Source organism: Solanum tuberosum, unplaced genomic scaffold (assembly GCF_000226075.1).
Source record: "Solanum tuberosum cultivar DM 1-3 516 R44 unplaced genomic scaffold, SolTub_3.0 scf00062, whole genome shotgun sequence".
NCBI classification, from domain to species: Eukaryota; Viridiplantae; Streptophyta; class Magnoliopsida; order Solanales; family Solanaceae; genus Solanum; species Solanum tuberosum.
In genome coordinates this window covers 1,466,679-1,481,358 of record NW_006238987.1, presented here as the reverse complement: position 1 = coordinate 1,481,358, position 14,680 = coordinate 1,466,679, and the positions used below count along the sequence as shown (strand labels likewise).

Here is a 14,680-nt window from a genome sequence, read left to right as displayed (position 1 = left end):
AAAAGTAATGATGTGATTATAAATTTTATTTACATATGAAACAAATGGTTAGTAGATATAAATGTGGGGTTGTTTTAACAAAATATAAACTCATGGATCAATTATTATATTAAAATATCTCAAATCATGATATGGAATCACCATATAATTCCATATCATGGTTTTTGGAGAATATGGTATCACCTCTCATGATATGGAATCACGAGATGGAATCAGCGTAAAATCGCATATCCAAACGCTGATTCCATCTCGTGATATGGTATTGCATGGCCAAACGCCTACTAAATAGAGTAAAATGATATTATTATCTTTATTTACTTATGGAATAGATTTGAGCTTACTTTTGAATGTAAATAATCGAAAATTAAACACGTAAGTTAATAATGTTGAATAAAGAAAAAATAAGCATACCACGAATAAATTTAACGATGACCAATACAACTCAAATATATATACATATATATATATATATTTATACAATTGGATATTTGTTAGATTGAATGTTATGAACCAAGTCCAACCCAATATGAATACCAATGTCACAAAAATAGTTATTGGGCTGGCAAGAGCTATTGGACCTAGAACAAGTAATAGGGTCAGGTAAATTTGGGATCCGGGTCGAGTAGTGGGTGTGGAAATGGTTTCATCAAAAGGGGTAGCGGTCGATGATTCATGGGTTATCTAAATTGTTAAGAAAAGAATCTAATTCCTCTCATCTCTGTTCTTAGTCTAAGCTTCTCATCCCCTTCTATCTATCACAGTAATTTCTGATCTTCTTCCCCTTTGATTAACATTCTCAGTTTCATTTTAAGAATCGTTAGCTAGTACTTACTTGTTGTTTCCATTTCTCAATTGTATTTTGCGCTCTCAGTGATTATAATATATATCATTGTTGTGTGGTAACTTGAGTTGTTACATTGGTGCTTTCATTGACGTACTCAAATGACAGTGGTGGTATTAGATCGATTCACTGGTTCCGATAATCCAACTGACTGAATTTATAGGGCAGAACAATACTTTACTTTCCTGGGCTTCTCTGAAGAACACTGGCTACCTCTTCATTCTTTATATCTAGATAGTGAGGCTCTCGAGTGGTTTCGTTGGATGTTTCGCAACAAATAATTTTTTGATTGGACCTATTTCAAGGAGAAGTTAGCCCTACGTTTTTCCAAACGAACCTACGCAAAGTCTCTTGTGGTTGACACTCAAATTACCAATATTCTAGCTTTGCTTCAGAAGATCGAGAACAAATGTTTAGTTACATCTAAGCAGATTATAGAGGAAGATGTGAGTATTAGTGTTGCTATGGTCTCTAGCGGAGAAATTGCTTCTCCTTTGGTCGAAGAAAATTCAAGCCATATGGATAATGTTGAGGGCCATCCGGAGTTGTTTGCTTTTATCGATGGCCATTCAGGTCATGTAGACAATATGTTCGATGAAATGTCTATTGGAGTTTTCACCAAAGAAGTGGAGGAGACTTCTTCCGTCTTTAGCCCTGTGTCTGATTTGGACGATATTCAGTCACCTAGGGTGTTCGACGAATGTTTTCCTAGTTGCTGCCCCATGATAGTCGCAGAGGTGCAACCCGATACTCCAGACGATATGCTTGATGAAGAATCACCAGGCCCTAAACACAATGAAGCTCAACCGTTCGATGACTTTTCTCCAAAAGATATGTCAAAGAGGTATGTTACTGCTACTTTTCTGGATTGTGTCTCTAATAAATCGAAAATTGGATTTGAGACCTTTGGCAACATGTATCTTGCTGAGTTATTCTTGGAGCCTGAAACTATTGAGGATCTATATTATGGAAAAAAAATATGGAGTTTAAGGATAGCAATGCACGTAGTAATGTACTCGTGAATTTAATACTCACAATATTTTGTGTCAATTTTCATTTAATTGTGGTGACATTGTGATTGTTCTTAGAACTGCAACAAATCATTCTATATGGGATCCATGTATAAGTTTCAAGTCTAAGACTGTCATTGGTTATACAGTGAACCCGAAGCCATTATTATTATTGGACTCTACTGATACATTTGGCTTCATTGCTTATGATAACTCTATGACTCAAGTGTGGGATCCCGGACAACAAAGGTGTCTGCATGCTTTCGTTTTGCTATTTGTTCTTCCATTGGCAGTTACTATTTTTTTAAATTTTAGTTTTCAGAACATTTTTGCTACATGGGCTGTTGTAGACGAGATGATAATGCTGGAATCAAAAGTGCATGATACATACTCTGAGGTGAATCCTATGTTTAATCACGGTTCCCAGAGAGTTGCATTGATGGCGATACAACCAATTGCACATTTAGATATCATACGACTTCCCAAGTTATTTCGATTCCTACAAGGTGATTTCTCTCTACGAAAGAAAATAAATGAGCAGGCTAGTGTACTGAAAATGGCACCACAGAGAAAAGAAGTTACACCAATTGTTTGTATTGCATTGCTACAAGGCTGCATCAAGTCCACGTCAAACTTGATTGAGCAGGAGTTGTGTAATTTCTCTACGCTTGAGGAGATCATGGTTTTCTTTGGCGCTCAAGGTGTACCAGCTAGTTTTGCTACATCGATTAAAAGTGAGCTTGAGTTGGTGACATGTGCATCAATTGTTAATGCTTATGTTGTTCACAAGTCATTGCTCGATGAGAGTAAACGTATTTCTATCTTGAGTAGTTGGGGGGTAAGTTTATAACTGCAACGAGAATTATGTGTTATCTTGCCCATTTTGGTAGCCATAGACGTGTTGAAGAGCACACTGTAGCACACCAGATTCAACTTGCAGTGCATAGAAAAACATCTGGTGCAACCATGGGACCGCCTCTCCTCGCAAGCTCTCAAGCCTTTCTTGCTATAATTCTTGAACAGAAACATCATTATCTTTCCCTTCTCTGTGAAACACCTATGGAGGTAAACAAGAAGTGTAGATTGAGGGATCCTGAATCATTTTCCTATCTCCAACAATCTTATTGCTATGAGATAAGCATGTATTACTTCTGCTCATTACTCTGTTAGTATAAAAGAGGTATTGAAAATTGTTTGGCTTGGCAAAGGAAAGCAAATGAAATTGTTTAGAATTGTGGCCTCTGTTATGATCTTGGTAATATGGAATTCTCTGAAGGCAATGAAATTGTTTCCTAAATTCTGCAAGTTGACAGTGTTTGGTTTATACATCGCACCACTATCGCAGCTCTCTACACATACTTGAGTCTTGGAAGATTCAATATTATACTGTCTATGTGGCTCTACTCGAACCTTGAGGGCAAGGTTCTTATTTTGGATGAGAGTATTGTTATGAACCAAGTCCAACCTAATATGAATACCAAGGTCATATAAATAGTTATTGGGCTGGCAAAAGCTATTGGGCCGAGAACAAGCACTAGGGTCAGGTTAATTTGGGATCCGAGTCGAGTAGTGGGTGTGGAAATGGTTCCATCAAAAGGGGTAGCGGTCGCTGATTCATGGGTTATGCAAATTGTTAAGAAAAGAATCTGATTCCTCTCATCTCTGTTCTTAGTCTAAGCTTCTCATCCCCTTCTATCTATCACAGTAATTTTTTATCTTCTTCCCCTTTGATTAACATTCTCAGTTTCATTTTAAGGATCGTTAGCTATTACTTGCTTGTTGTTTCCATTTCTCAATTGTATTTTACGCTCTAAGTGATTATAATATATATCCTTGTTGTGTGGTAACTTGAGTTGTTACATTGAAAGTCTACATACTACAAAACACAATTATTATAAAATAAGAAGGTAGATATATAAGAAAATATATTCATTTTAACCAATCAAAATATACCGTTCTAATAAAATTTAGTTAGCTACAATAAAAAACTATACAAACAATAAAGAGTAAACGAAAGAGTGGTAACAAATTTAAGAAAGTTTCCACTTGTTGCCTTCCTTTTAGGGATGGCAATGGGGCGGATTGGGGCGGGTAGAAGCTTAATCCGCAAAATTTTAATCCGCCCCGCTTTGCCCCGCTCAACATTTTTTTCTATTCTTAACCCGCCCCACCCTGCCCCACTTATGTTATATTGATTTTTTTTCTTTTCTTTATTATGTTATTTGCTAAAACAGTACACAAATTTAACTTTTATTATATTTTTTTAACTGTGAAGATCTAGTTTAATTATTTTCTTAGTTGTTGTTTTGTTAAAACAGTAGTGACTCGTGTAAATAGACTAACAGTTAAGAGCCGAGAGATTAAGAAAAGTGAGAAAAATATTTCAATCCTCCACCCGCTCCGCCCCGCTTAATTTCTTAAAAAAATTAGTCCAATCCGCCCTACCCTGCAACTTCCCCGCATAAGGTTAAACCCGCCCTTCCCCGCATAGACTTAGACTTGCCCCGCTCCGCAACCGCCCCATTGCCATCCCTACTTCCCTTTTGACCCTTAAGGATTGACTAGTTGGTTGGGTGAGTAGTTCCGCCCATGGAAAACACAATAGATTTGCTAGTGCATTTTATATTTTTCGCAAAGTTTGTGGGCTATCTTTCGTATAGATTTATGAGTAAACACAATATAAATATCACTAGTTTGGGAGTAACTTACTTTTATCAGAATTCGAACTTAGGATACTTGTATCTTGTTTGCACTTATCTAGATATATGTTTCTTAGATACATGAAATCTAAATTAGGTGTAATTAATTTTAGATACAATATATTCACATATATTTAACTCTCTCGCTTGCCTCTCTCATCTCTCGCTCACCTCTCTTCGTCTATATCTGTATTTCAAAATGTATCCAAAATTTATTTGATATTCCAAATATCTATTGTGGATATATAGACCTTCTCGCTTGCCTCCCTCCTATCTTGCTCGCCTTCCTCATACTTCGCTCGCCTCTCTCCCTATGAATTTTGTATTTCAAAATATATCTGGTAGCAATTGTTCATGTATCTAGGTGTATCTAACTTAAAAGGGAAAAGGTAGAAGTACCTCCCTAGACTATGACCCAAATCCCAGAGACACACCTTAACTAAACTAAGGTCCTATTACCCCCCTAAACTCATTTTTTTTGTAATTTTTACACCTTTTTGGCTTACGTGGCATCCAAATATCTCTCATGTGCCTCAACTGCATGGAGTCACGGGGTGTGCCACATAAGCCAAAAGGTGTACAATATTATATATAAAATGAGTTCAAGGAGGTAATAAGACCTTAGTTTAGTTAAGATGTTTCTCTGAGATTTCGATAATAGTCTAGGGGATACTTGTGCCTTCTCCCAACTTAAAATTTGGTAAAAATTATTAACTAGCGAAATGATATATCATTTATTCAAACAATAACTAAAACTAGTACATATGATAAAAATATTTATATAATTAAGCATATTTTCCTAGATTTACCCGTGCGCATCCGAAATATAGCAATTGTAAGTTGGGGAGAAGTACAGGAAAACTAATTACTATTTGTGAAAGACCCGTCAATTTTCATGTTACCCGGAAGGCCCAAAACCGAAAGACAGAGCCCAGACCCGCTGTAGCAGTAAGAGAGGGTTTAACACTCCACCATTGCCGTCGCCGCCCTTTCTTTCTCTCACTCACTACACACACTGAAAATGCGTCGAATCACCACCCCATCAACACTCCGTACACTTCTCCGTCGCTGTATTTATTCGTCGGCGACCAATCAAACCCACCACCTTCCCTGTTCCCAGTTATCCCTTTCCAAAACCCATTTTTTCACTTCACCACTTCCCCATTATGATTCATTTTCATTTTCGCACTATTCTACCAGTTTCAGATCATTCTCATCCCAACCCGAAAGTGATCAAGAAGAAACAACCGCTCAGTCTCTTTCGTCTGAGCTTGTTAAGGAGCTCGATGCGGAATCTCTATCAATTCCACAAAGTCTCGATCTTTCTTTCTCCCATGTCAATTTGACTCCTTCCCTGATCCTTACCACACTCAATCTTTCCCCAGATGCAGGACGAACAGTATTAGGGTTTTTCAAGTGGGTTAAGTCTAAGGAAAGTTTCAAGGTCGATGATGAGGTTGTGTCTTACTTTGTGGATTATTTTGGTAGGAGAAAGGATTTTAAAGCTGCCCAGGATGTACTTATTGATGGGATTGGGTTAGCGGGAAGGAAGACGTTAGAATCCATGGTTGATAGACTTGTAAGGGCTGGAAGATCCACTCAGACAGTAGCATTTTTTGAAAATATGGAGAAAGATTATGGGTTAGTTAGGGATTTGGATTCTTTGAAGTTGGTAGTTTCTAGGTTGTGTGAGCATGGATTTGCTAGCTATGCTGAGAAAATGGTTAAAAGTTTGGCTAGCGAATTCTTCCCGGACGAATATATATGCGATATGCTGATAAGGGGTTGGTGTATTGATGGGAAACTTGATGAGGCACAGCGGTTAGCTGGGGAGATGTATAGGGGAGGGTTCGAAATTGGGGCTTCAGCTTATAATGCAATACTTGATTGTGTTTGTAAGCTGTGTAGGAAGAAGGATCCTTTCAGGCTTCAATCTGAGGCAGAAAATGTGTTGCTAGAAATGGAAGAGAAAGGTGTTCCTAGAGACGTGGAAACCTTTAATGTTTTGATTACTAACTTGTGTAAGATTAGGAAAACAGAGGATGCTTTGAATCTGTTTTATAGGATGGGGGAGTGGGGTTGTAATCCCGATGAAACAACGTTTCTCACTCTTATTAGGAGCTTGTACCAGGCTGCAAGAGTTGGAGAAGGTGATGAAATGATTGATAGGATGAAATCTGCAGGATTTGGGGATGCGCTTGATAAGAAGGCCTATTATGAATTCTTGAAAATATTATGTGGGATTGAAAGACTGGATCATGCTATGAGTGTCTTTGCAAAGATGAAGGAGGATGGTTGCAAACCGGGGTTAAAGACATACGACTTGTTGATAGGAAAAATGGTTGCTCATAATCGGGTTGACAAAGCAAATGCACTATATAAGGAAGCTGAGAGCAATGAATTGGCAGTTGAACCAAAGGCCTATATGGTGCACCCAAAATATGCAAAGAAGAAATCCGCCCCTGCCAAGAAGGAAAAGAAGAGGGAAACGTTTCCAGAGAAAATGGCTAGAAAGAGGACAAAACTTAAGAAAATTCGCCTTAGTTATGTGAAGAAACCTAAAAAGATGGCCCGCCGAGCATTTTGATCCCTTCTGTATTGGATGATTTTGAGCGAGATTTTCCAGTGGTACGCTGACAGTGTTTCTCCCCTCATTTTGATAAGTCTTGACAATACTAGAAATAAAATTTTGGTTTACAACAATGCTCTCTCCTTTATTTTTTGTTGATCTTTAAATTTGTAACTCGTGAATGAATTTATATTTTTGTATCTCATGAATTGATTTAGAATTATAAATTCTGAATGTGTCTATTCTTGCTACTACATAATGATGCCTACAGAACAAACTTGCCATTATCTCTCCTTAACATATAGTAACATTCTTATATACTTTGGATGAACTTGAGTTGTATGGGTTCTCGTTTGACGGATAAATCTATATAACTTGTGACTAGATTAATTGGCAGTCCTTGTTGAATTAATTGTGCATTTGTCTGTGTATGCACACATATATTGTATTGGTTTATTTGAGTTGGATGCAAGAACAGGAGTACAGGACATTCAAAATAGATTGTTGAACTCCTCACCCCCGCTGTGCCCTCTAGTCTAAAAGCTGTTTCTTCTAGCATATCTTGCGCAGTAACTCTCTTCTCTATGCTGTCAATTAGAATTGTTAATTTACTACTCTGATGCAAAACTCAAATCCCAGATGTCCCTCGTGGTGCTTCATCTTTGGACAAGACTTGTGAATGTGCTGGGTTGAATTAGATTCTTATTACGAAAGCAGGAGTTCCACCAAAGACTTAGAATTCTTTCTGTCTGAGGTACTTGAAAAGTGTTATCTGCAAATCAGTAAGTACTTTGGAAGAGGGAACTGATGATTTGCATAATATTCTCTGTATTTGCTAACTCTATTGAAAACTTAGGTCATGTGTTCTTGCTATATAAGATTACTCTATATCCCTGCCAATCAACAAGGCTGAGGTTTTCCTAGTATCATAGACATTTTGTTTTGTTACATTAGCAGAATTTACCCTTACAAAGTAGACATGTGGAGTCAAAATCGAAATACATCAGTTAGTAGTCATCTTCACATGTAAACGGATTACCTTAACTGGAAAAGAAGTGAACAATGAGGCTGAACGGATGAAAATGGTAAACCATTCTACATGATGTGGTTGAGTATAGTGATTATGCTTGGCAGATTATTGTGGACAGACTCTTATATGGTAGAAGAATCTGAGTAATGACTCAAATACAAGATTTGAGTATAACAAAATGTTTACTATGTGCATTTTCGATCTAGTGTGATCACAATATTGCAACTTTAAGCATAACTTCCATTTCTGCTTGGTTGTGGTTGTGTGGAGTGATGTACTGAACTTGGCTGTAATATTCTATGGTGTTCTTTATGACCGATAACTCGGTTTCTCAAATGAGGCTTGCCTAGTTTGTGCTCTTCTGCTAGAGGCAACATGCTATTGAAGCTGAGATGCAACTGATTCATCTCAAACTGGATTTTGTGGTTTGTACTTTGTACTACCATTCTTTATGCATCTTGTCAACAACTTATAGTAACAACAACCATAACACAAAAAATGGTGCCACTGTAAACTTACTTATTAACTGTGATTGGCCTTATATGATATATATAGACGGCTTGCAATTATATATCGTAACAAGACATTTTCTTGCATTTCAGATTGTGCCAAGTGTCGTCTCAATGGAAGTTTTTCTCAAATTTCAACGATATTTTTTTAATTAAATAGTAGAAGAAAGATGTGCCAAAGTACCATTAAAGTTTATTAACATCTCTATATATGATAAATAAATATAATGATCACCTTTAACTAGCCGCGACTTGATCAAGTATGAATAATGATAATTGCCACGAGTCCCACGACTAAACAATACATTAAGAGTCGTTTGATACGATGGATAAAAATAAATAGTGATGAGATAAAAAAATTGTTATCTTATTTGGTTGCCATGATTGGGATAACTTATCCCACTATTTCTACAATAGTGATGGAATAAGTTATCACATATACATGGTGGGATAAGTTATCCCAGGATGGCTAATCCTATCACTAATCCTGGGATAACTTGTTTCCAACCAAACGACTCACTAGTATAAACTTCTTAAATGATAATTATAGTTGGATCTTTGTTCAACATTAAACCTTTTCTACAAGCACACCATACTCTAGATATGCAGATATAATCCCAAATATCTTCACAAACTACATCCATATCACAAACAATTTTTCACGTTTAAAAGAGGAGATAGAGTTTCCTCCATCCCAAAATGGAATAATGTACAAAAAATTGTATCAAGTGTCTCTCTTTTAGTTACAAAAAAGGAAGAAGAAGATGTGCCTCTTTTAAATAGATTAATTATTAACAAACCATAGAGTTTGTTGAGAAGCCAATTCTTATACTAATTTTGCTACTATTTTATTTTTTGGAAGGTCAAAACATTGTTATATGATGTAACACTATATACTATATATTAATCGTTTCTAGATACATACAATTTTCAATTTGATCAGAATTCCTTATAAAGAAACAAAATTGACAACCTCAAATAATTTTTTCTAAAGTTCACTTTTTAATGAATTGTTTTTGCCTTTCTAAGCCCAGAAAAGTCACGAGGGCCTGTGAATTAACATTCCAGGTCAAGTAAGTATGAAGAACTAAAACAGAAAGAAATAAAATTTCAACAGTTATCCACTTTTAGGCTGTGTATAACCCTAATTAAACCCATTTTGGATGCTAATTACTCATTAATCATATGCATATATAGGGGAAATCATCTACCCTCTCTGACTCTTAGTTGTCACATTTCCAGAAGTTTTAAAAAAAATAATAATTTACCCTTAATTTCTTTTTAATATTATTTACTTCAAAACATAATTAATATTATGAGCAAACGAGAAAAGTTAAAATAATTCTACCTTCATTTTGTAAATAAACAAGCATTTTGGGACATATATTTAGTACCCGTTTGACCCAAATATTTTTGGGAAAAACTTGAGAAATGGTGTTTGGCCATACAAGTTGTTATTATTTGGCAAATATATTTGCCAAATATCTCAAGTTTCCAATTACTAGGAAAAATGAGTATTTAGGTCAAATTCTAATATTTGGAAATTTTAAAAAATTACCCCAAGTCTATATTTTATAAAAATTAATCATCATTAATTAATTCCAACTAATATTTATCTACCAAATTACTCCACTAATAACTAATAGCTATTCATCGTTGTTATTTATACAGATCGTGTCCAAAAAAAGAATAATTGTTTTTAATGCATTATAATTCATCTTGAATCAGTGACAAGTTTGAATATGCGATTGAGGTATTGCCTTTGCCCATATTATTATTTCGTTGTTGTTGATTGTCATCAAATATGTTATAAGGTTATTTTTTAACGGAGCATGTTTATCATAAAATGACAATACAAACTTAAAAGTATTTTTCATAATTTTTAGAACCTATGTGTATAAGTCATATTTTTTAAAATAGTCAAATATTTTCCCCCAAATTTATGGTTAAACGCACAATAACACTTCATTCAAATCTTCACATAAAAATGATAGCCATGAAAATATTTGAAAATTTAGGGTCAAATAATATCAACAATTGATATGGGACGAAAAGAGTAACATATAAATTTCATTCATGTATTTTTTTTTACTACTCATATGAATTACAACACATGCGCGTGAAGCACTAAAAAAACACATTTTTTATTTTTAGTATTTTTATGATCGTGAAGCACTAAAAAAACATTTTTTATTAAATATATTTAATATTTTTATTAAGATTTGACTTTATATCACCTATTTTATTGAGCAAAATGAGATTTCAAATTGATACTAGCTAAATTTAATAAGTAAGACATTTATTACTTTTACTAATGGAAAACGCTGAAAATTGCCTTGGAAGCTACCATATATACTTGGGGATCGTTTGATTATAGAATTAATAAATTACTTCAAAATTAGTTATCTCAAAATTAATTTTCTATTTTTAATATAAAATAAAAATAATATACAATTCTGAGATAATTATTTTCGAGATAAGTTATCTCATAATTTTCTTAGTAACTAAAGAAGGGATAAGCTAATATCCTAAAGTTAATTATTCCTTATCCAACTTAACTCGTTTCTGACTAGAGTTATGCGGATATTAGTAATATAATGATTAATTATGAGTGAATCTATGAATTATTTTATGCAACTAATAGTTATTCCACATTCTATCCTGAATAAAATAATACATAGATTCTCTCATAACTTATACATGTACTTATTAGTTATGCGAGTTTCTAAATTGTCAATAACATCATGGTGAAAATTAATATATGAGTAACTTATTTCTTATTCAGATACCAAACGAAGCTTAATGTTATAATTAATAAGAGGTGACCATCTGGTGACAGTTGGCTCTATAAAGTCTGTTTCACCCCTCCCCTGCTCTTCCCTCCCCCATTTGAAAAACATTAGTAGTCCATATGAAAAACATCACAAAAAAGGTAAAACTCCTTTGTCACTATACATTCTAAATTCCTTCTTCTTTTTCTATATATATGTCCATTCCCAACACAACACAAAAATAGTACTATTGCTCACCCTTCCCAAGTTTTCAAAAAATAAAAAAACACAATTTAAAAAAAAAATTATTTACTCATCAATGGAGGTTTGTCTCTGTTCCATCTCAAGATCATCAATCAATAAATTTGGAAGTTATGCAATTTTGATAGCTTTGTTGTTTTCTCTTATGTGCTTTACATCTACAGGTGAGTGAATGCCCAACGTGTTTTTTCACTTTTGTCATCGTCTCATTTACTATTTATTATCTAGCTACTCAAGTGTTGTTCTTTTTAAAAATGAATCTTTTTTTTTTTGTTTTTATCGTTCAATTGTGACAAGCAAGTTTAGCTGATTTTGGATATAGAAATGAATATTTTGGGTTTTGCTTCAAAATGTAACATTACTAATAGAACTGTTTGATTGAATCGGAAAGAACAGAGTCAAGATTACAGAAAGGGATTATATTATGATAATCTTGAAAAAATAAGTTTTTTTTTTTTTGTATGGTTTGAGTAAATTTTTGGTCAAAGATAGTATGGATATTCGAGTTTTTGAGCGTGGTTTCTTTATTGATGGAATAAGAATGTCCTACACGTTGATTGTGCTAACATTTTGACCATTTTATAAAATGGCTTTATTTTTTTTCCCTTTTTGCTCTTTTGTGGTTTATCCTTCATTTTATTTTGAATTTGTCAAGGATTTCGATTTCGATGTGTTTAAATTGTTGGTCAGGTTGATGAGTTAGTTCAGATTACTTATTGTTGTTGGCTCAGTCATGAGGACGAGTTCTAAGAATTTTATTTGTCTCTACGAAGAACACATTTTGTATACGAGAGATTAAACTATTACTACTAGTAATTTTTGTTTCGATTAAAGTAGTTTACTGTTTGCTGCAAATTGTTGCAGATGCTTATGATTCACTTGATCCCAATGGAAATATTACTGTCAAGTGGGATATTAAATCTTGGACTCCAGATGGATATATTGTGAGTGTATTTGCTCTTATTATACTATTGAAATGTTCTTTGAGTTTGCATCATTTCCTTATCTATTTGAATTAGAGTAAAGTGGAAGTTCAATTTTATTTTTTTTGGTAGGAATATTAGTTGTCAGTTAAAATAACAATCAGTTTATCTCACAGTTGTGTTTGACCAAAAAAGGATTATTTTTTCCTTTGAATTAAGCAGGCTATTGTTACAATATATAACTTCCAAAAGTATCGTCACATTCAAGCACCAGGATGGCAACTAGGTTGGACATGGGCAAAAAAAGAAATAATTTGGAGTGCAGCTGGTGGTCAAGCCACAGAGCAAGGAGATTGTTCGAAATTCAAAGGAAGCATCCCTCATTGCTGCAAAAGAGACCCATTCATTGTCGACTTGTTGCCAGGAACTCCGTATAACCAACAAGTTTCAAATTGCTGCAGAGGCGGAGTGATTAGCTCGTGGGTTCAAGACCCAGAGAAAGCTGTTAGCGCATTCCAAATAACTGTCGGTCAAGCAGGAACAAGTAACAAGACAGTAAGGTTGCCAAAAAACTTCACCCTCAAAGCACCGGGACATGGATATACATGTGGACCTGCAATGAAGGGGAAACCAACCAAGTTTCTAACACCAGATGGAAGGAGGTTCACTCAAGCTTTGAGTAAGTTATGTTCCTTTACTTTCTCAAGACATTAGTGACATGATACATCCGTAAATGATGCATACCTCTTTGATCATGAAATTTTCCGAGTCTATACTAATAAAGTTAAAGGTGTAATCATATTAATTGTATCTTTTTCCTTGCAGTGACATGGAATGTTATTTGCACGTATTCACAGTTCTTAGCTCAGAGGACACCGACTTGTTGTGTCTCACTGTCCTCTTTCTACAACAACACAATTATAAACTGTCCGACTTGCACATGTGGTTGCCAAAATAACATAACACAGCCGGGAACATGTGTAGAGTGAGCAGACACTATCTTTAATCTCATATTCTCCCTTTCTTTTTTGTTTAAGTTTCGGGAAGTTCTTAATATTCATTTGATGTTTATTTTATGTTCTCTGACAGGCCGGACTCTCCTTATTTAGCCTCAACACTTCTAAGTTCCGGAAAAGATGATGACAGTCCTGTGGTCCGATGTACTAAACATATGTGTCCGATTAGAGTTCATTGGCATATTAAGACCAACTATAAAGCTTACTGGAGGGTAAAAATTACAATTACAAATTTTAACTACAAAATGAACTATTCCCAGTGGAATCTTGTTGTTCAACACCCCAGCTTTGAGAATCTCACGCAGATATTCAGCTTTAATTATGAGCCGCTGCTCCCATATGGTTCCATTAGTGAGTACTCTTTTCCCTTGACAACGAAATACAACTTTCGTATACATTTGAGCTTTCTAACTGATTTCATCTTCTTCAGATGATACTGCTATGTTTTGGGGAATCCAATATTACAATGATCAACTAATGCAGGGTGGACCTTCTGGAAATGTGCAATCAGAGATCATACTTCAGAAAGATAAATTGAAGTTTACCTTTGAAAAGGGATGGGCTTTCCCTCGAAAGGTTTACTTTAATGGCGATAACTGTGTTATGCCACCTCCCGATGCTTATCCATACCTACCAAATGCTAGTGCCTACAGTAGGCTTACTCTACTGCACTCGTTGGTGGCAATTTTGGTATCTCTTGTTCTATTATATTCACATAACTTGTAAAGTTAAAAGAAAGATATACAATTGAAGAGTTTAATTGCTTCCAATGAAGAGAATTTCCTTGCCTTGTTTATATTAACATGAAATATCTTCAGTAAAATTTAAAAGCATCACTTCTGCAACTTCATCCTGAGGTTCCAAAATGTGAAGGTTTACTTGTGATTTTGTAGATGTAACCATTGACTTGGTGTGTTCCAGTTCGATTACTCGAGGTTCAACATATACATTGTATTGGTGTGTTGGTGCACTAGACTATGAGAATTTTGATGTACACTATTGAGTGATGTTCAGAGAACTTCAGATATATATATAACAAAAATCTTATATA

The 14,680-nt window shown here is 34.8% G+C and overlaps 2 protein-coding genes across 2 annotated transcripts; both read left to right on the top strand.

The window, feature by feature from the left end:
• Nucleotides 1–5,438: 5,438 nt before the first annotated feature.
• On the top strand, nucleotides 5,439–8,136 carry LOC102585028 (pentatricopeptide repeat-containing protein PNM1, mitochondrial). The gene is made up of 2 exons (XM_006345044.2): nucleotides 5,439–7,178; nucleotides 7,759–8,136. The coding sequence occupies exon 1, from the start codon at nucleotides 5,572–5,574 to the stop codon at nucleotides 7,135–7,137; it is 1,566 nt and encodes a 521-aa protein (XP_006345106.1). The 5' UTR covers nucleotides 5,439–5,571; the 3' UTR covers nucleotides 7,138–7,178; nucleotides 7,759–8,136.
• Nucleotides 8,137–11,748: 3,612 nt separating this feature from the next.
• On the top strand, nucleotides 11,749–14,551 carry LOC102589857 (COBRA-like protein 1). The gene is made up of 6 exons (XM_015307647.1): nucleotides 11,749–11,854; nucleotides 12,555–12,634; nucleotides 12,836–13,292; nucleotides 13,439–13,598; nucleotides 13,703–13,980; nucleotides 14,060–14,551. Exons 1-6 carry the CDS (start codon nucleotides 11,749–11,751, stop codon nucleotides 14,353–14,355), a joined length of 1,377 nt encoding a protein of 458 aa, XP_015163133.1. The 3' UTR covers nucleotides 14,356–14,551.
• Nucleotides 14,552–14,680: the final 129 nt, after the last annotated feature.